We start from the raw sequence: 21,486 nt of genomic DNA on the forward strand, positions 1-21,486 counted from the left end.
CGAAACACATAGGTACACCTCTAGTATCCAAAGCAACACAAATTAGGGGTTGGGGTGTCTGCTGGTTACTTATTAGCACGCAGTCTCACAGACACCTCACTCCTCACCTGTACTAATGCCACGCGTCAAAAGCTCACCTCGATAACATGGCGGTCGGGCTAACTACTAATGTCAATGAAACTTTTACGAGCGCTTTAAATTAAAGCCGGAGTAACAAGGTAACGGGGCACTGTGGATTGAACAGACACAATAATATTTTCAACCTCAAGCTTCAAGAGTCGCACAGATGCATGCAGGCCCTACAGTGGGACTGCGGAAACGCTTTTAACATTTACTGTGAAAAAACGTGTTCATGAAAAAATGATTAGTTTACTAAATCACACATAGATGGCACTGTACGTCATTAACTTGCAGTGTTCTACATAAAAGAGTTAGGTAGGTATATCTTGTACGATGGTACAGAACCCTTCGTGTGCAAGTCCCACTCGCACTTGACCAGTTTTGTTTTTATTATATCAATTTCAACCGTATGTCAATTACATAAAACTGAGTTTAAGATGTTATAGAAAAAAATGCTGTGCCTCAGCCCTATTCCTAAGTAGGTATAAGTATGCGATAATTTTGTTCAAATAAATTGGTTATATCAAAAATGTTAAATCAACTACAGACTTTGCATTTGTGTCTAAGCTCGGGCTGACATGGATTATGGCCTCTCTTAAGCCCCTCGTAGCTTTAGTTTTAAGTTAACGTAATTAATTATCACCAGTATATCGTCTTACAAACCTAACAATTCAGACGATCAAAAGGCGTGCAATAGTACCTACTTTGAATAAATGATTTTTATTTTGATTATGGAGACGCGCAATAGGTGCTCTCCGGTCGAACATTGAATCGGAAAATGAAGTCCAGAACCGGTCGTTAGCTTCGCGAGCTACCAGTTAAAATAAACACAAAAGACATATCGCCAAACATCGTCCATTTAGCTCGAATCCGATACAGTAAGCCCATTATTGGCATTAGTAGAAGGGGAGGGGAACAAAAAAGATTGGATGTTGAGGCAAGCGGCGCATTAATTCCAATCGCAATTTCGCAATACTTGTTGGGAGTATTGGAGAAACTGAGAAATATATAAATTCCGATTACGTACCTTACCCACCTACTATCCATATTAATACATATTATAAATGCAGAAGTGTGTGTAGAAGATTGGTACAGAGGTAGCTTGCTTGACATAGGCTACTTTTTATTCTGAAAAAGCAACGAGTACCCACGGGATTTAAAAAAAAACCTAAATGCACGTGGACCAAGACGCGGGCATCATTTAGTATAAAATATTTTGTTTTTAAGTAAATAAAAAATTCAATTTTCGCAATTTCTACAACTATGTGCCAGCGCAAACCTGGCGAGGCGCAGTGCTAGCATGGTTACAATAATTAGCTCAATCACTAGGTATTCTACATCTTTAGTGATACCCACGCAACCGCCAATCAGTTAAGGGACAAACACAGGTTTTAGTGGGTGCAAGCCCCACACAACCCCTCCGTTTTCACCATCTGACGGAGGGATATGCGTTAGGCATTTCCTGTGTATAAAAAAAAAGATATTCGACATCTTGATAACCTAAGCAATAATAAACAGAACATAGATTGATTAATATAGGTATTTTAGGCCGTAAGCATGTGACATGCAAAAACATCTGTACTTATTGCACAAAAAGCGAAGACGTCAAGGAAGCTCTACAAAGAGAGGGAAACTTGAGATTGGAAGAAAAAGGTCACCGACATTTGAAAGCGCCTTTTCTTTTATGAAAATTGTTTTAAAACTTGGCACGTGTATAAGTGTATGATTCAATTAATTAATGGACATGCGATATACATTTTTTTACGACTTTCTCTTCGATATAATAAGTGGAAACTCCGCTGAAATATCATCATATCTTAAGTAACTAATAGGCTTGGTATTTTACAAATCACTAGGTAATGCTTTCAACTGTTCGCATGGATTTCATCATCATCATCAGCCTGTGGACGTCCACTGTTGGACATAGGCCTCGTCGGTCCATCATGCTGGAGGGCCTCCCACACTACGCTTGCTTAAACGCGGTCTCCACTCAAGGACTTTCCGGCTCCAACGGCAATCGCCCCTACGACAGGCATGGCCTACCCACTGCCACTTCAGCTTGCTAATAGTTTGGGCTATGTCAGAGACCTTGGTTCTCCTGCGAATCTCCTCATTTCAGATCTTATCCTCAGGGAAACTCCTAACATACCCCTCTCCATGGCATTAATATCACTATTAAACAATATACCCAATTATTTCCGTAAAAATGTGTAGTTCTAAGGTTACACACCTAAGTACATATTTTTACGGAAATCTGGCCACAGATATTAGTTTCTAACATAATAAATAATAGTTTTTAGAATAGATTAATATTTCATTGAGTTTAATTGGTTGATATTCAAATGAGAACCAAACAACATTTGTGTGAAGCGCTCTACGAATAAACTCTTCTACGTCGTCGTTGCGAATAAGGGCGTTGTTGTGTAATCATTTTCCATGTAGGTACCTACCATAAGGATAACGGGACCTGATAAAATGCGGTCTTGATCGTAACATTCTTAGAAGCAAGCAGGCAAACAAGTGGAATGTAGAATCACGACATAGACGTCTCGAGTAACTCATGAATATAAAATATTTATGTCGGCATTTATTTAATAAGTAACTCTTATTATGAGTTATGTCGGTTGCGGGTTGCCATTTTGTTATTTATGTGTCCAGTACACATTGGCAGAGTGAACTACATTGGCTCAATGTGTACTGGAGCCATACGACAAGTGCCAAATCCTTTTTTATTGTTTATATGAAATTATAGATCAAGGTAAAATCCTAAAAAGTTTAGTCACTTGGATTGTAGTCGGCACATCGAATAGCGCCGGCCACACACAACAAATGTAGGTACACCAAGTGACTCTGTAATCTGTAGGTATGGGATATGGATTTGTCGAACGTGTACACGACAGGTTCGCCGAAAGCATGGCCAAGTGCTTTAGGCCAATGTGTAGGCTTTCGGCGAGAGAACGCACACAGCAGGAAGACATGCATGAGGCACAAGAATCGTCAACAAATCCGCATTTTCCATTACGGAAAATGCGAACTAGGACTTAGACAATGGGCGTGCCATATTATTTGTGAAAAAATATCACATTCGCGCACTTTATCAGCATTTCTTCGATGCAACTGATTGGGCCGATTGCATTTCTAATATTAAAATGTGTCCTTTTGTAGCTAGTTTTGTGATCCGGGTCTTATAGCGCGTATAGGGTACCGAATACTGGCCGCGTGGACCGTGGTAATCAGAGGGCATAAGTCCAATGTTTCGTTATTTTTAAAACTATAAGTAGGTACACTCGGAAAAATAATTCGCTTGGCAGAGCATACTAATGCGCGCGTATGTATAACACACAAAGATACGACCCGATGCTATCCGATAATAGATACACTCACACTTACTACACTCACTCACACTTCTAGATAACCTTACCAGTCGTATAGGGTTGCAAATTTCACATTCGTCAACATAGTTCTGATGGCCGAGTGGTAATAGTGTTGAAGTTCTTAAATATGGCGTGAGTTCTAATCCTAGTGGGGGATTGCTTTTTTATTTTTGCAATTATTTATTTTGTCTTCTTTATACAGTCAAAATTATCATACTTTCAAACAATATAATTATACAGCCAGCACTGCAAGTGAAAACTGCTAATTAAAGTCGTGAATTTTAGACGTTATCTCAAGGTGGTTTAAGGCCATTTTACTCTGACATAATTGTGCTTCGACGATCGGATTCTATCAGCGTGGGTAAGTGGCAGTACTACCTAGTGCCTGCTGTGGGGAAATCAGCGAAATATGTAATTTGTAATTATTGCAAGTAGGTATGGTGAAAAGAGACCGACAATTCATTAAAGAGAGATAGGTGTAAAATAATAAGTAAACGAGTTATGCACACACATAATGCTTCGTTGTGTTGCCTGCTTACCGATTTGTTTTGCTTTGTGTACATATTTTGTAAAACGTTGGTCAAATGATATTTCTTCCTATCTAGGTTTCGTAACCTCTATGAGTTACGCGAATCGATATACTTACATATAATTTTTTAGAAATATAAAACATTAGAACCATAGAACAAAACTTTAAGCGCCGTTTTCTAGAAGTCTTTTGTGACTTACTGCCATCTCGATTAGTACCATGGCACAATAGGGCTGCCAACAAAAAACCCAGGTTATATTACGAAATTCGTCATATTATTGTGATTTGTGGAGCTACAAAAATGTATTGTAACTAAGTTACATTTTATAAGTAACTCATGTTATGAGTTAGGTTTGTTGCTACTTTCTCTGTCCTGTTTGGGGTTTCGAATAATAGGGTTGCCATCAACAAAATCACAAATCAAAGCCAAGGGATTCTTAACCCCCGGAATTTAGAATTCGAAACCCCACTTTGCACTTCACTTTAGCTTTTTTTAGGGTAAACTGTAGGGTGGCCATAAAAACTAATCACAAATGAGGATTTCAGATGAATGAACGTGAGTATAGGCCTTAGTGTGACTTTTTAAATTAATGTAAACTATGTGTAAATCTGTCATTTAGTTTGGCCGGGAAATCAACAAAACACTTTTCGGCACAGCATCTACGGACTTCTAACTTAGATTAGTGTCTGACCTGTTCAATTGTTGCTATTGTTGTAGTTTACTGTGTTTTTGAAACCGGATACTTGGGATTCTTCATGGCGAATAGATTAATCCGAGGAAATCGGGCACGATGGTAACCCTAGACAGATATAATGTTTTTCGTCGTTCAAGTAGAGTATATGGGGTAAGTAAAACCCATTTACATTTTACGTAAATAAGTTATATTCATAACAAGCGTCGCTTAGTGATATCTTATTCTTTAAACTACGTACCACCTACTCATAGTAAATCATGCCTGCTTATTTTACGTAAAGAACTGAACGTACGCTGGGGTTTATCATAATTCGTATTTAAGGTCCTGTTACCCTAGTTTTCACGAACTATGGGCCCTGGCCATTCCTACTTCAGCTTTGAAACCGTTTAACTGTGTTAGTCACTCTGGTTCTCCTACGGATTTTCTCATTATTGATAGAAAAACTCTAAGCATAGCTTATCTCCAACGCTCCCTGAGTGACCCTGAGCTTTCTTATGAGGCTTATAGTTAGGACCATGTCTCGACGTCGCTTCTATCTATGGCTTATGCTAATTCAGTATTTAGGTAGTCATTAGGATCCCTTGATTCAAGTGATTTCGCAAATATTTAAAAGCAAAATGTTGGCATGGCACGAGAAGCTCGGTTGTCTGTTTCAGGTGGGGTGCGGTGTAACACTCCTTATCTAATCTTTCCTATGGCGGCATTGTCAGCGCTATGGACTCAAGATTAGGATTAGCTGGAGCAGCTTTATTCCGATCGTCGTATATTGTTCGGTTTATGATATTTATACAGCTCGTTTTTAACACTACGGCGAGCTTTACGAGCTTTTACGGGTTTACGTATCTAATAAAAAACTATTATGTTATGAACCTTGTGAATGTCAGTTTGTTTGCTGCTCCATTCTCTTTCTTTTTAATTATTAGATTTTATTATGGACATTCATTTTATGATCAAGTTCGTATTCTTCTTTGTTCGAGAACATGATTATTTCGACAATTTAATAAGTTCGGATTATGGATCCACACGCGTCACTACGCAACTAATTAAAGCGTAGGCAAAGAGAAAATGGCAATCTGTGGAGCCCCTCCCCCCGCTAGTGGGGGGTTGGTTACGTGTGCCCCCTTGGGGTGGTCGGGTGTATGGTTTTTCTGCTCGGGCATCCTTTGCTTACTTATTGATCCAGTCAAATGTGTGGAGGTGGCGCGGTGGGTGGCGCGCCCGCCCCCCCACCTCCCGAAGGGGGTACGTCCAAATAAATCTGCCCGCTCGCGAAACACCGCAGTGACAACAACGGCCGATGGTAAGACGCGGCCGCAGTCTCTGGAGCTCATCCCGAGGTCGCCAGCGAGTCCGGGGCACGTGGTCACGACATGGTGCGGGCCTTCCCCGCGACATGAACCATGATAGGCATTTTAATTGAAATCATTTCCATCGGAAGGCAGCGGCGGGCGCGACCTTAGAAACAGGCATGCGCGCGGCCGCCGAAGGTACCTAGTGTTAAACCGCGACGCTTCTGCTATTTTCAAAGGGGTCAACGACATTTGCTATTAAATAAAAGATACAACTATCATTCGTGTCGAGTTGAATCTGTAATTCAAACGAGATATTCAACACGTAAGCTGTTCTCAATAATGAACAGGCATTATGGCTACCTAATTGTTATTCAAATGTCTACATTTATTCGTTTCATGGTTTCAACAAACTATACAAATACAAAGGAGTAGGTACCTTTCAATGTTACTCAATCATGGAAAAGATAATTTGACTACTTCATAAGTATAATATGCTGCTGAGTTTAATATATGGAATAATAAAACAAAAATATGGCGGTGATAAAAGTGCTTTTAAATATTCTGAGCAGATATTCAATATAAAATTCTTTAAAGAAACCTAACTGAGGCCGCAATAGCTGAGTTGTAAAAAACTCCAAAAGTAAATCATTGTCAATTTAAATTTTGTTGTTGAATTACCAAACGGTAGGTAGACCACCTAAGCACTCCAAGCTTCACGCTAACTTTAATGAAATATCAGTCATTAGCATTAATGTTAACATCAATGTTATTTCTACTTTCTACCACTATAGGAAAAAGTTTAATCTCCGAAATATACCTACCTTATTCAACAATGCATTACCAAAATGCATTCGCAAAAACTTTAACTAAAGGTTTTAACTGCTTTACCTAAACTTGACTTTACTCAGGGTGGTCCGGATGAACACTATAATGCTTTTTTTGATCTCATAAACTCTCAATTTAATTCTACCTTTAAAATTGTAGAAAAAAAACTGTTTAAAAATCTTAAATTTAGTGACTGGGCTACTGTTGGCATCTATAAAAGTAGAAATAAGTTGTTCGACTTGTATGCAGAAAAACAATATAACTACACTCCCACATTTGTTGAATATGTAAAAAATTATTCAAAATTATTCAAAAAGGTTTGCATACAAGCAAAGTCACTCTGCATAAAGCAAAAAATTATTAATTCTGATAATAAAATTAAAGCAGCTTGGGATATCATCACGGATGAAACTGGGAAACAAAAAGTGCATAACAATAAATTGGAGCTAAAAATTAATAACCGTATTATTGACTCCAATATTGAAATTGCAAATACATTTGAGAATTTTTTCCAGAACATTCCAGTCATCACTACTAGTTCCCTTAGCTCTTCACCAACAGAAGCCTATGATCTTCTCAGGGCCAATGTCACTGAATGCGGTGTGTTGTTTAGGTTTGAATACGTTACTCCATATGACATTGTTAAAGTGTTCAAATCTTTACAAAGCAAAAAAACCGGAGATCTGTGGGGAATATCAGTAAAAATAATTAACAATATTATTGATATTATTGCGCCATATCTAGCCTTAATTTTTAATGAGTCTGTGGATACAGGCGCTTTTCCAGATCTCATGAAATGTAGTAAATTGATACCTCTTTTTAAATCGGGTAGCAAAAGTGACCCAAACAATTACAGGCCAATTTCAATTTTGCCAACACTGAGCAAGATATTTGAGAAAATCATGCTCAATCAACTGCTTCAGCATTTCAATTTTAATAAGCTACTCCATTCTGAACAGTATGGCTTCACTAAAGGTCGATCAACAACCGACGCGGCCGCAATGCTGTTAAAGCATATATTCAATGCGTGGGAGGGGTCACAGAATGCCATTGGTATTTTCTGTGATTTATCCAAGGCATTTGATTGCGTTGAGCACGAGACTCTTTTAGTTAAATTGAGCCACTATGGAATCAAAGACACTGCGCTTGGTCTCATTGCGTCCTATCTTAGTGATCGTATTCAAACAGTATGTGTGAATGATGTGAAGTCATCCGGATCAGCCTCACTAATGGGTGTTCCTCAAGGCTCTATTCTAGGTCCTTTCATGTTCTTAGTATACATAAACGATTTACCATATGTAGTCCAAAATATTTGCGATATCGTACTATTTGCTGACGATACGTCTTTGATTTTTAAAGTCGATAGAAATAAGGACAATTTTGACGATATAAATGGTGCCATATCTCAGGTAACTCACTGGTTTACTGTAAATAATCTACTTTTAAATGCAAAAAAAACTAAGTGTATTGAATTCGCACTGCCCAATACCAAGAACACAAGTAACATTAATTTAAGGATAAATAATGATATTTTGAAAATAGAAGAGACTACTACATTTTTGGGGATAACCTTAGATGCGAAGCTGCAATGGGGCACCCATATATCAACTCTTGCTGGCAAACTAAGCTCTGCTGCTTACGCGGTTAGAAAGATTCGACAATTAACTGACGTGGAGACCGCAAAGATAGTATATTTTGCTTATTTTCATAGTATTATGTCTTATGGAATCTTAATATGGGGTAGAGCGGCAGATATTGGGAGAATTTTTGTATTACAAAAAAGGGCAATACGCGCAATTTATAACTTAAAACCACGCGATTCACTTCGAGAAAAATTTAAGGAAATAGGTATCCTTACCGTAGCCTCTCAATATATTTACAACAACATAATTTTTGTAAGACAAAATATTCTTAGTTACAAGAAGGTTGGCGATCTACACAACAGGCTGACTAGACACCGTAACAGGCTTGCGACTCCTACGCTCCGTCTCAGGAAGGTCCAAAAGTCATTTGTGGGAATGGGTATAATCTTCTATAACAAAATTCCTCAGTCAATTTTGGACTTGCCTTTACACAGGTTCAAAAAATCTATTAAAAATATGCTCTTGAGAAAAGCATATTATACTATCGAAGATTATGTAAATGATAAAAAAGCGTGGATTTAAACTTCGATTCGCTCCAGCAATGCGCAGGACTTCAATTGCTTTTATACATGGCATAATATTGTATATCAAATCTTTGAAAAGAGCAACCGCCGAGTTTCTTGCTGGTTCTTCTCGGTAGGAAAGGCATTCCGAACCAGTGGTAGATGCTTTTGACGATTCGAAAGAACTTGTAAAAGTCTAATTGAATAAAAACATTTTGAATTTGAATTTGAATTTGAATTTGAATGATCGCGAATTGAAGAATGAAAAGGTTGTTGTCGCTCAAACGCAAGCCGTGCCAAGCTCCCGAATCTATTCAGGCAATCCTGCTGTAAAAACTGTGTAGCATGCCAAGTCATATACAGGCGGATCAATTAAAGGTATAGGTTCCTTGTTTATTTGCCGAGATTAAAAGCCTGAGATCCTCGTTTGAATAAAAGCACGCTAATAAAAATATCAGAAATGAGATGTGTAGAAGAGCAACCGACATAGCTCAACGTATTGCGAAGCTGAAGTGGCAATGGGCAGGGCACATAGAAAAGCCAATAGACGTTGGGGTCCGAACTCCCAAGGTGCTAGAATGGCGACCTCGCACCAGAAAGCACAGTATTGGAATACAGACGATATCAAACGAGTCGCAGGGAGCCTCAGCCGCTGGACTTAGGCGGCACAAGACCGTGACGTGTGGATGTCCCTACAAGAGAACTATGTCCAGCAGTGGGCATTTATCGGTTGCCAATGATGATTAAAAATAATAATATTTTGTACTTAAAGAAGGACTTAAAATGATAACGCAACCTCAACCTCACGAATTTATTAGGATTTCCCACGGATAAAATTAAATTTTGACTCACACGAAGGGTTCCCTACCATTGTACAAGAAATAACACTTTTTTTTGGCCAACCAATTCACGGCTTTCAGATTTTCCCCCTTTACTTGTGCTATAAGACTATTAATTGCTACATGCCATTTCATGATTCTAGGTCAACGAGAAGGTGGTACCTACCCTATAGCTTTTGATTCTAACTGACGAGTCTTGACAGTCACGACATACAAACAGACAGACTGACAACGAAGTGATAAGTGATTCTTTTTTCTCTGGAGATATGGAAATGGAAACCAAACCAAAAAAATGATCTTAACCGAAACTATCACTCTGGTATTCCCGCTGTATAAACTGAATGGTATGCCAAGATGTATTCAGTAAGATCAATTAAGGGTACTAAAGGTAAGTTTGTTATTTGTCCAGATAAAAATCTCGAGATGCTTGTGATATTGGATATAATCACGCTATTAAAAGCAAATCATTGCGCACTTTATTTTTTAGAGTAAGATGACATTTTAGTCTCGTTAGGCAACTGCGCCCTATCCGAATCTGAGTATTCTCTTTTTAACCCCCGACCCAAAAAGAGGGGTGTTATAAGTTTGACGTGTGTATCTGTGTGTCTGTGTATCTGTGTATCTGTCTGTGGCATCGTAGCGCCTAAACGAATGAACCGATTTTAATTTACTTTTTTTTGTTTGAAAGGTGGCTTGATCGAGAGTGTTCTTAGCTATAATCCAAAAAAATTGGTTCAGCCGTTTAAAAGTTATCAGCTCTTTTCTAGTTTTTTTGTAGAAAAGAAGGTTAGATAACCGTTAGGTTCATAATATTATGTTAATTGACAAATGTCAAGCTGTCAAGATGGACATTGCCTAAATGCATAATTATTTATTTGAAAATGGTGTTTTGGAAAACTCAGATACTTTGGATCGTAGGCGCGGAATAGACCAAGAAAATCGGTTCAGCCGTTTGAAAGTTATCAGCTCTTTTCTAGTTACTGTAACCTTCACTTGTCGGGGGTGTTATAAATTTTTAAATTACACTTGTTTATTATTATAAGACAAATTAGCGATTGACTGCGATCTCACCTGATGATAAATGATGACCCAGTCTAAGATGGAAGCGGGCTAACTTGGAAAGGGTATGGCAGTTTCATTAACCCATGCTCTTGAATCAGTTTCTTTGCGACATCGTACTGGAATGCTAAATCGCTTGGTGGCATGGTTTTGCCGGCAGGGTTGTTAGTAGCCACGACCGAAACCTTCCACCAGAACAGACCAGAGACAACTTAGAATATATTAATTCTCACATGATCTCTGCCGGGAATCGAACCCGGGACCTCCCACTAAAATATAAGACCAAAGCGCCAAAGAGGTCGCCTCGATCCGAAGTAGCCGTAGCAAGTACTGCCAGGTTGCGGACTAGATCTAAATTTCGTTCGGATTGAGAATTCTCGGATTCGGATTGGATGCAGTGCGTAAGAGCCTTAATCGAACTAAGTTCGAGTTCTTAGCACAGCAAGTAGAGACAGGGTCTCCAGTGGAACTTCTTTTACAAGTCCTTCAATCACGTCGCAACGGAGAACGGATTAGCGTGGTTTTTTGCATGGATATAGTTTAAGACCTGGAGGATGAGATATGCTACTTTTATCCCGGAAAATCAGAGTGACTACAGGATTTTAGAAATCTAAATCCAGGCGGAGAGCCGCCCAAACGAGCCAGCGGATTCTGCACAGAGACACCAAAATCGCTTCCGAGCTGTAACCTATCCGCCCGCCTATCTGTTAGTACTTTATGAAGCATGTCACACTGCAGAGAAAAAATCGGCCATTTTTTGCGAGTCAGACTCGCACTTGGCCGACGGACGGACTGACAGACAGACAACAAAGTGATCCTATAAGGGTTCCGTTTTTCCTTTTGAGGTACGGAACCCTAAAAAGCAAAATGTATGACAGCTAATCATATATAGTTGCTTATTTCTGAGTCCGGGCTTATTCAGCAATGTGGGCACGTAGAAAATTTCAGGGTCCGTTAGATTTAGTAATTGCGAGAGTTCAGTGTTGATTGTCCCGATCTGGTAGCCCTAATGACGATGCATACACTCATGGTACTTATGGCATTGTAATACCAAATGAGCAGTTTAAACAAAAGCATGAATACCAGTGCAGGCCATTTAGGCTGCATACATATTTATGCTTTTGTGTTTTAAATTTTTTTAAATTGTACAAAAAGCGTCTCTGCGGTGCGGACTTTTTGTTTTCGAAGCCGATGATGTGTTCATTAATATACAGATTGTACCTACTGTTTTGCATGTGTGCGACTTTGGCTTTTATTTTTAGGGTTCTGTACCTCAAAAGGAAAAAGGAACCCTTATAGGATCACTTCGTTGTCTGTCTATCTGTTTGTCCGCCTGCCGTGTCTGTCAAGAAAATTTATAAGGTACTTCCCGTTACCCTAGAATAATGAAATTCGGCAGGAGGTAGGTCTTATAGCACAAGTAAAGAAAAAACCCGAAAACTGAATTTGTGTTCCATCATTTAAAAAAAGTGTTATATGAACAAATAATTAATATTTTCAAAATAGGATAACTATACCAAGTAGAGTATCTTATGAAAGGGTTTTACCAGTATATTCCAAAACAGATTTTCATTTATTTTTATGCAAAATAGTTTTTGATTTATCGTGTAAAATGTCAAAAAGTACGGAACCCTCGCTGCGCGAGTCTGACTCGCATTTGGCCGGTTTTTTGAAGATAGATAGAAAACCTTATTGCACATAAAATAACCAAGTCAAAACAAAGGAATTAAAAACTAAAACAATGATTATTTGGGCAATTGATATTATGAGTTTTATGTACATAATAGTTTCAGAGCCCATCAGATTTTGGAAGGTGCTTGATAAAAAAAGCAGTGATAGTAAGAGATAGTTCTTTTACGTTACCTGTGTGTCGTAAACTAGACCAGCTAGCCGCTGCGTCTGCGAAAAAGAAATTATAAAAGCTATAGGTAAATGTGTATGAGAATATAAAATGTGGTGGGATATTTTGTCGTAACATAATAGATTTATTTAAAGTTTTTGGAATTGTCATGTCAAAAAATGTACTTAATAAAAACTGAAACATCACAGCACCGTATTACACATAGTTTCATGCCATCCACCAGAATAGCAAATTGATGGATTCCAAATTCCGAGCTGTTTCACCAAAAATTCGAAAATTGTAAATCGACCATAGACCAGTGGGCAGGTCTATAATTTCTCACAATTAAGTGACTTATACAGGGTGTTTGGTAATTAGTATATAATGAAGACACTTACCCATGCTACTTTGATCTGATAAATACAATGCTAAGTATAATGACGAAATAAAATTATATAAATTTCCATTTAATTTTTTTTAATGTCAAAGTTTTCATGACCCTAACGTGGCCAACTCACTGAGATCGTTGGCCATCTTTAAATAGGTGGAGCCAACGACCTCAGTGAGTTAGGCACGTTAGGGTCATGAAAACTTGGACATAATTTTTTTTTTAAATTTCGTATGGAAATTTTCACAATTTTATTTCGTCATTATACTTCAGCATTGTACTTATCAGATCAAAGTAGCATAGGTACGTGTCCTCATTATATACTAATTACCAAACGCACTGTAGAAGAAGCACCATATCAACTTCAGTTTTTAACAAACACATAAAATGTACTGATATTATAAATGCGAAAGTTCTGCAACAGCTTTTTACAGTCATCCGTTGATCTGAATTTGGTGGGTACAGAGACAGCTTGCATCCCGGGAAGGGCACAGGCTACACTTTTACATTTCTTAAAATCAAAGAGTTCCCGCAGGATTTTAGCACCTAAATCCACAGCAAAGAAGTCGCTGGAATCATTTATTTAGTACAGAGATAGCATGCATTTCAAAGGCGGATAATGACTACGTTATATTGCGGAAAATCCAAGAGTTCCTAGTTTCTTATACTCGTACGCGCAGGCTTAATTACAAGTTTTTCTTTTGCTCCCTGAATCTCTAACTAAGCATGAAGTGTTTCCTAGAGAGAGGTATAGCTACAATTTTTTTTATTCATATAGTACAAGTGAGCTATTGACTGTCACCTCACTTGGTGTTAAGTGATGATGCAGCCTAAAATGGAAGCAGGCTAACTTAGAAGGGGTAATGCACTTTCATTAAACCCACATCTTCCCCTGATCGTTTCTGTGCGACATCGACATCATACCGGGACGCTATAATAAAGAAATTGTAAATTCCCAAGTTACTCCTGCCGGAATCGAACCCGGAACCCAGTTATAAAACCACAGTACTTACCATTCTTACCAATGCGCCAGACCGTCAAATATTACATAGGTAAGAGTTGAGGCAGAAAACGTCCAATTTCGACTTCGTAAAATTGATGTCAATCAATCTCTTACTAGTGCAATATTAAGAGCTTTTTGTAACTTTCCTTTTCAGTTTCTCTAAGCTCTCACTTTCCTATCGCTTTAATCCTAGGAGACTTATGCCATTCGTATTTTTATGGAAAAGTATCATAAAGTTGTGAGTAAACTGCTCGGCGGTAAAACTCGGCGCTAGAGCAACCACTGAAGCGTTATCGCGAATAGTGACGATGTTTGATTTAGAGAGATTTTGTTTTATATCGCCTGATAAAAAGCCATGATGAAATACAAGTTAGATAACGCTTGCTCTAGGCAAAACACATTTTTTTTTGTCTTTAAATGGTTTGGCGGAACGCGGTCTACAGGTGTCTGCCTTAGTCTACAAAAACAGTTTCGTCTTCAGTTAAAAGTATTTTTGTCGTCCATTGTGAGTGCCGTTTTGGACTTGTTTTTTAAGATATCTACAATTTTTTTCAATGTACCTACCTACTCACATTCTACTGAAGTGAACGAAACCTGAATATTAACATAGTTTAGGGGTCAATTACAACTCACGAGATTCAATTCCTACCCAATGGGTTATTGTCATATGACAGGCTTATGTTTAAGTTCGAGGGATAGAGTTATAAAAAAGTTATGTGACCGGAAACAGGGGCACCGAGAACACACCCCATTTGAAGCGTCTAGCAAGAATGTCAAGCAAAAGTTTAATTATTTACTAAATATTAATAAGATGTCAATCACCTAGGGTGTACACACAGCCTCGCTCTAGATGCTTTGTGGTTCTGCTGAGTGTTGGACAGGCACTTCGGGTCATAAGATATATGAGCTAACAAGGAGAGTAAAATCTTAAATTTCAACGGGAAAGCGACAAATTAAAATCTGAGAGGTCCGAACTTCGCGCCTCAAGTAGTGCAAACTAGCAGCGGGAACGAAAAGAATCTCTGGCAACAGTCCGATTCCAGTAGGTACTAACTTTTTGGATTTATTTGCGGATTTGATAGAAAATTTTGTTTACCATCATGCAAGTGTTCTGGTTAAATTGGAAATATACCTACATAATAAAATTTATTTTCATAATGCTTGCCGCAGATGCCTTGATGCCTTGACAACAACGGCAAAACTTAATTGTTTTAAGATTTTTTTTTTGTGAAATGATGTTTCGTCTAAAACCAGAAACCATTACGCTCCGGGCATTATATTATAATATCCTATAAAACTTGATTTTAATTTTTCTCGTATTTTATTTTGCCTACTTTAGTACAGGATCTTGACTGACAACTTCATGTCTTTCTAACAATAGTTTCCCAAATAGATTAGAATAGTAGGTACCGGGTTAGCAATGGATTTGATAAATTATGATAATATGTAGAATTGGTGTAATTCATCACTGTGCAGATTTCACGGTCAATTCTAAACTAATCTAATATGCCTTAGAATCTTTACAGTTAGTCAGAATTAGAATACATAATACTTATACTGTATGCATAAATAATTTAATGAATAGCCCGGATTTGTTTCCAACTAGCAGGTCCCCATCATAGCAAATGATTTTACTCAATAAGGACGTATTGCGCGGACGCTGGTGCAACTTCATCGATTGAAGTTATGTTGCAATATGTGATTACTTCTTCGCTATATGTAACATATTTGTACCATAATTAGGTACATAATGTAATAATGTAAGTTAGAATGTATTGGATGTGAGGTAGATAAATTCGAATAATATAGACCTTATTGTGAGAGCAACAGGGATTTCGTTTAAAATGTTCATAGTGTATTAAGTAGGTATATCATAACTTTTTATAATTTTTGTAAAAGAGCGAAGATATTCCAATACGCTTTTGTTTCTGTTTGCGCTACGGTTAAATTGATGAGATTATCATTGGACAGGTGGATAATGTGACGGGTCGGCGCGGTGTTCGGTCATCGGTTGCGAACTGCGAGGTGAAACTGTAAATGTGTAATGAGAGGATCAGTGCGGTGATGTGGTCCTGCGGGGCGCGGGGCGCGGAGGGCGGGCGCGCGGAAGGAATGCGTCGTTTTCGCATCGGGAGAAACGAATGCGTTTAAGCGTCGCGGTACACAATGGCGGCGTGACGAGATCCGGTTCGCGGGCGCGGGGCGGCCGGGACGGGGGCTCTAATCGATAGCCGGCGAGCGACGGCCGGGCGACTGCGGCGCATAGGTGACAGCTCGGGCCCAATCAAATTACCGCGGCGGAGGAGAGCTGCAGCGGCACGCACGCCGGAGACAACGTCGACCCCGACCTCGCGCCCGAGGAGCCGCCGCCGAGGCCGCCGCGACATGACCTACGTCACAATTCGATTCCAAAAACAAATAAATATTACGGCCGCGGACGACGCTCAATTCACCATAAACATATTAAACGACTTTCGATCTTTTCAGGTTTTTTCTTTCATAAAAGCGAATCAAGAAGGTAGGTATAATTTTCGAAACGAAACTCGACTCGAAAACTCGTCCTTGGTAACTGGGTTAATTTGTGTGAATGCAATTTTTAACTTAATTTAACTAAAAATTAGAATCATAATAAAGATGAGAACTCTATTGCAATATGTTTTGTTTTACTTTTTTTATTAATTGTATTCTAATGTCAAACAAGCTTTATTAATGAGACCCTAAATAACAACTTACTGAGCAATCTAGTCGAAACCAGAGTCGGAAGAAAGAAAAAACAAAATTGGAAATAGCTCCCTTTCATAACGTAGGCGTGTAACAGAAGTGACGTACTGGGAGATTCATCAAAGCTACCAGAACTCTGATAAAAAAACAAAACATGCTTTCTCAGTTTCCGCCCATAAAAGCATGCACTAAGTAAAAGTGCGAAGTTGTGTATCGGAGGGATCAAATCAGTAAATATATAACCCTCCTAATACGATTGTATCTATGCGAATTCCGAAATGTATTTTTTTAAGAGATCGTCGATTGTTTCGCTTGGTCTAGTGATTGAGTCGATACGAAGAGCTTTTCAAAAGAGTGGTAAATTAATAAATTACCAACGAATTAAACAATCTGAATCTCTTAGTCAAGTTGGTATAAACATGCTACCAAAACCGCTAAAAAGATATAAAGTAAGCTTCCAAACATTCGCAGTCACTGATGACTGGAGTTGCAAATACATTGCAAACATACTTGTATGTACAATAGTCTAGCAGAAAATGCAGATACACGTCTATTATCCGATACGCTAAAGCGCCTGCTAACCCCGCCCATACAATGCATTAAGGGCAGACCCACTTTAGCGATGTGAGAGCCTCCCCATAACATGGTTATCTAACCAAATTATAAATACTCGACAAATTAAAGTCGGTTTAATTCTTTCTGTAATCTTTCCAAATTGTTTTCAGTTTCAACCAATTAGGGGAAGCTTGTAAGAGCTTGTAAGATTAATCCCACCAAAAACATTTCATGTAAAAAGTTAGCCAAGACTCACAAGTTCATAATGTTTTCACTGTTAAAAAGTTATGAGATCTCTAGTAGAGCCAAGCCTCTAGCTGATCTTAGATTTGTGCTGGCCATGGGACCTATCCCAAGTCCAAAGTAATATAGCTCTTAAATGTTCTTGACTATATCACATTTATAACAATAAATAACAAATCACTCTACTTACAAGCTCTGATTCTACAAACCCTACATCTTGGTAAAAAAAAAGACGGCTTGGCCGTTTAATAACTTTTAACGTTTAATATGTTATGTCATGTAATAGTTTTACGAACATTAAACGGCCAAGCCGTACTTTTTTTACCAAGATGTAGGGTTTGTAAAATCAGAGCTTGTAAGTAGAGTGATTTGTTATTTATTGTTATAAATGTGATATAGTCAAGAACATTTAAGAGCTATATTACTTTGGACTTGGGATAGGTCCCATGGCCAGCACAAATCTAAGATCAGCTAGAGGCTTGGCTCTACTAGAGATCTCATAACTTTTTAACAGTGAAAACATTATGAACTTGTGAGTCTTGGCTAACTTTTTACATGAAATGTTTTTGGTGGGATTTCATTTCTTTTTGGCAGGTGCCCTAATTTTTTTTTTGGATCTATTTCTTGTAGGTACATCATTTTCATGGCCCACTCTCTATCGTTACCTCTTTTTTTAAAAGCTTTTATTCAACTTGCAATGTACTCGTATGTAAGTATGTTTGTTCGGGTGGAATCTTGCAACTCAATTTTGAAGCAGATATACCAAATTTCAGTCTTTTAGGACTTCAGGAAACACAGATACTTGGTACGTTTGATAAATCTGCCACGGACATCTTATCATATAAACTTTAGTATTCGAGCAACAGATTTTACAGATATGCATCTCATATACGAGGGGATGAAGGGGGACCCGATTTCTTAATTTATCTGTTGTTCATAATTCTTGAAATTCCTACTTAATGCCAAATTTCAGTCTTCTAGGACTTCAGAAAGTACCCTAGAATTTGTGACTAGAGGTTTTTAATGTCGATAAATCTGAAACTATAAAAGCTAGATAATTGATACTCATTACGTTTAATGAATCTGCCAAGGACATCTTATCCTGAAAATATCAGCATTCTAGCGATAGAATTTAAAGATTTGCTTCCCCCATACAGAGGCGTAGAGGGGTGAAATTTCCAATTTCTTAATTTTTTTGTAGTTTGTATGCAATTTCTAGTCTACATACCAAATTTCAGTCTTCTAGGACTTCGGGAAGTACCCTAGAATTACAGACTAGAAGTTTTGACTGTCAATAAATCTGAAACTATAAAAGCTAGACAATTGATACTCAATGCGTTTAATCAATTTGCCAAGGACATCTTATCCTGAAAATATCAGCATTCTAGCGACAGAATTTACAGATTTGCTTTTCTCATAAGAGGTGTAGAGGGGGGGAAATTCCAATTTCTCAATTTTTCTGTAGTTTGTATGCAATTTCTAGTCTACACACCAAATTTCAGCCTTCTAGGACTTTGGGAAGTACCCTAGAATTACAGACTAGAAGTTTTGACTGTCAATAAATCTGAAACTATAAAAGCTAGACAATTGATACTCAATGCGTTTAATTAATTTGCTAAGGACATCTTATCCTGAAAATATCAGCATTCTAGCGACAGAATTTACAGATTTGCTTTTCTCATAAGAGGCGTAGAGGGGGGGAAATTCCAATTTCTCAATTTTCCTGTAGTTTGTATGCAATTTCTAGTCTACATACCAAATTTCAGCCTTCTAGGACTTCGGGAAGTACCCTAGAATTACAGACTAGAAGTTTTGACTGTCAATAAATCTGAAACTATAAAAGCTAGACAATTGATACTCAATGCGTTTAATCAATTTGCTAAGGACATCTTATCCTGAAAATATCAGCATTCTAGCGACAGAATTTACAGATTTGCTTTTCCCATAAGAGTCGTAGAGGGGGGGCATTGCCAATTTCTTAATTTTTCTGTAGTTTGTATGCAATTTCTAGTCTACATACCAAATTTCAGCCTTCTAGGACTTCGGGAAGTACCCTAGAATTACAGACTAGAAGTTTTGACTGTCAATAAATCTGAAACTATAAAAGCTAGACAATTGATACTCAATGCGTTTAATCAATTTGCCAAGGACATCTTATCCTGAAAATATCAGCATTCTACCGACAGAATTTACAGATTTGCTTTTCCCATAAGAGTCGTAGAGGGGGGGCATTGCCAATTTCTTAATTTTCCTGTAGTTTGTATGCAATTTCTAGTCTACATACCAAATTTCAGCCTTCTAGGACTTCTGGAAGTACCCTAGAATTACAGACTATGAATTGTGATGATCATCAGTGAGGGACGAAAACGGCGTATTTTAGGTATCAATAAATCTGTAACCATAAAAGCTAGATATTTGATACTTAGTATATTTGGTAAATTTGCTGAGGACACCTTATACTGAAAATTTCAGCTTTCTAGCGTCATCCAGACATCAGTTATGACGGGTCGAAAATACGGCGAAACACTTCGAGAAAAAGGTACTACGTAGCGCCCCGGCCGCCGTTTGGCTCGTCTTGGCGGGGGCACTGCCGTGCCCCCTGATATAAAGAACATATAATTTATGTAGATGTACCATTGACTGGGCAACATAGATAAAGTCTTCAACAGAAGGTACCTAGTACCCTAAGTAAAAGAGTCAGTTAAGTAATAACTAAAGCTTTTCGCAAAATGACCCCCCCCCCGACACTCGACGAAATAGAACGCATCACAGAAAAATCCGTTTTCCCGTTTCAATATCGATAAAAATAGTGGTCCCCCTAGGCCTGCAGATTACCACATTTTATTCTGAGCGAGGATAGCCACACGATAATGAGAAAGCTTGGTTCGTTAAAAATTAAGTTCAAGCAGGTTTACTTGGTCACGTGACCTGGGAAACATACCCAGCACCTCGCCCCTTCGGCTCCTCTATCTCTTATGAGATAGCGAAAGTTAAAGCGATAGAAAGAGAGGCGTTTGAAAATTTTTAAACCGCAGGAAGTTTTACACTGTATTACGTCGGTACAATTATTTATTTAAACGTCTTTGTGGAGTGATCCTTCTGTACCTGATTATTAAGTATTCTGTGATTCAAGTTATAAAAGCGTGTAGGACATAGCCAGGATTCATCCCAGTCGATTATAATAGCAGAACTTAAATTAAACTATGATGACGATGTTCGCGACTGTAGCAATATGTCTATCTCAAGGTGTAAGCTATCTCTAATTTCAGGTCTGTCCGTTTGCAGCAAGCAAGCTACCAAATAGATGATTCCATTTATGTGGATGTTTAACAATGCCGTGGAAACTCTTTCATTTTCGGGGACTACATAACCTATGCCTGTCCTAAGGATGCAAGCTGACTCTGTTCCAAACATCAAAATCTGTTAAATTGATTGCCGTGAAAAGCATACAAACATACAGACACACTTTCGCATTTATGATATTTGTATAGATTATAGTATAATTGCGATAGGTATCCACGTAACGAAATTGTGGAGACTGTTTAATATCAAACATTTATATGCGGAACGGAGTGAATGTGTCCAGAGTTCCGTAGGCGAGGATTGGTGTACTGAGTACTCGCGTCTAATTATAGGTTATTCCTCTCGCGCACCGCACAGCAGATCTATGTACATTATACTATTAACGACCCGCTATCGATATGTACCTAGCATTTATACATAAATGTATAGTTGAAAGTCGAAAACTCCCTGGATGGCGCAATGATGAATGATGTAATCTTATAAGTGAAAGATACCGAGTTTGATTTTCAATAGGGACAATTTGGACTTCTGGTCTGGTTTGATCTGGCTTTTTG

At 38.2% G+C, this 21,486-nt stretch overlaps 1 protein-coding gene across 3 annotated transcripts in view; it reads right to left on the reverse strand.

Annotated features, from left to right (window-relative positions):
- The window catches only part of LOC123875329 (metastasis-associated protein MTA3), a 93,830-nt gene that overhangs the window by 15,756 nt on the left and 56,588 nt on the right, over window positions 1-21,486 (reverse strand). For 2 of the 3 annotated variants that reach the window (XM_045921090.1, XM_045921091.1), the window contains exon 4: window positions 12,743-12,778. The exons of the other annotated variant lie outside the window; for it this stretch is intronic. In XM_045921090.1, coding sequence (XP_045777046.1) covers window positions 12,743-12,778 — 36 coding nt within the window. The remainder of the gene's footprint in view (window positions 1-12,742; window positions 12,779-21,486) is intronic. 3 annotated transcript variants of the gene reach the window in all.

Source organism: Maniola jurtina, chromosome 19, assembly GCF_905333055.1.
Source record: "Maniola jurtina chromosome 19, ilManJurt1.1, whole genome shotgun sequence".
Lineage (NCBI taxonomy): Eukaryota > Metazoa > Arthropoda > Insecta > Lepidoptera > Nymphalidae > Maniola > Maniola jurtina.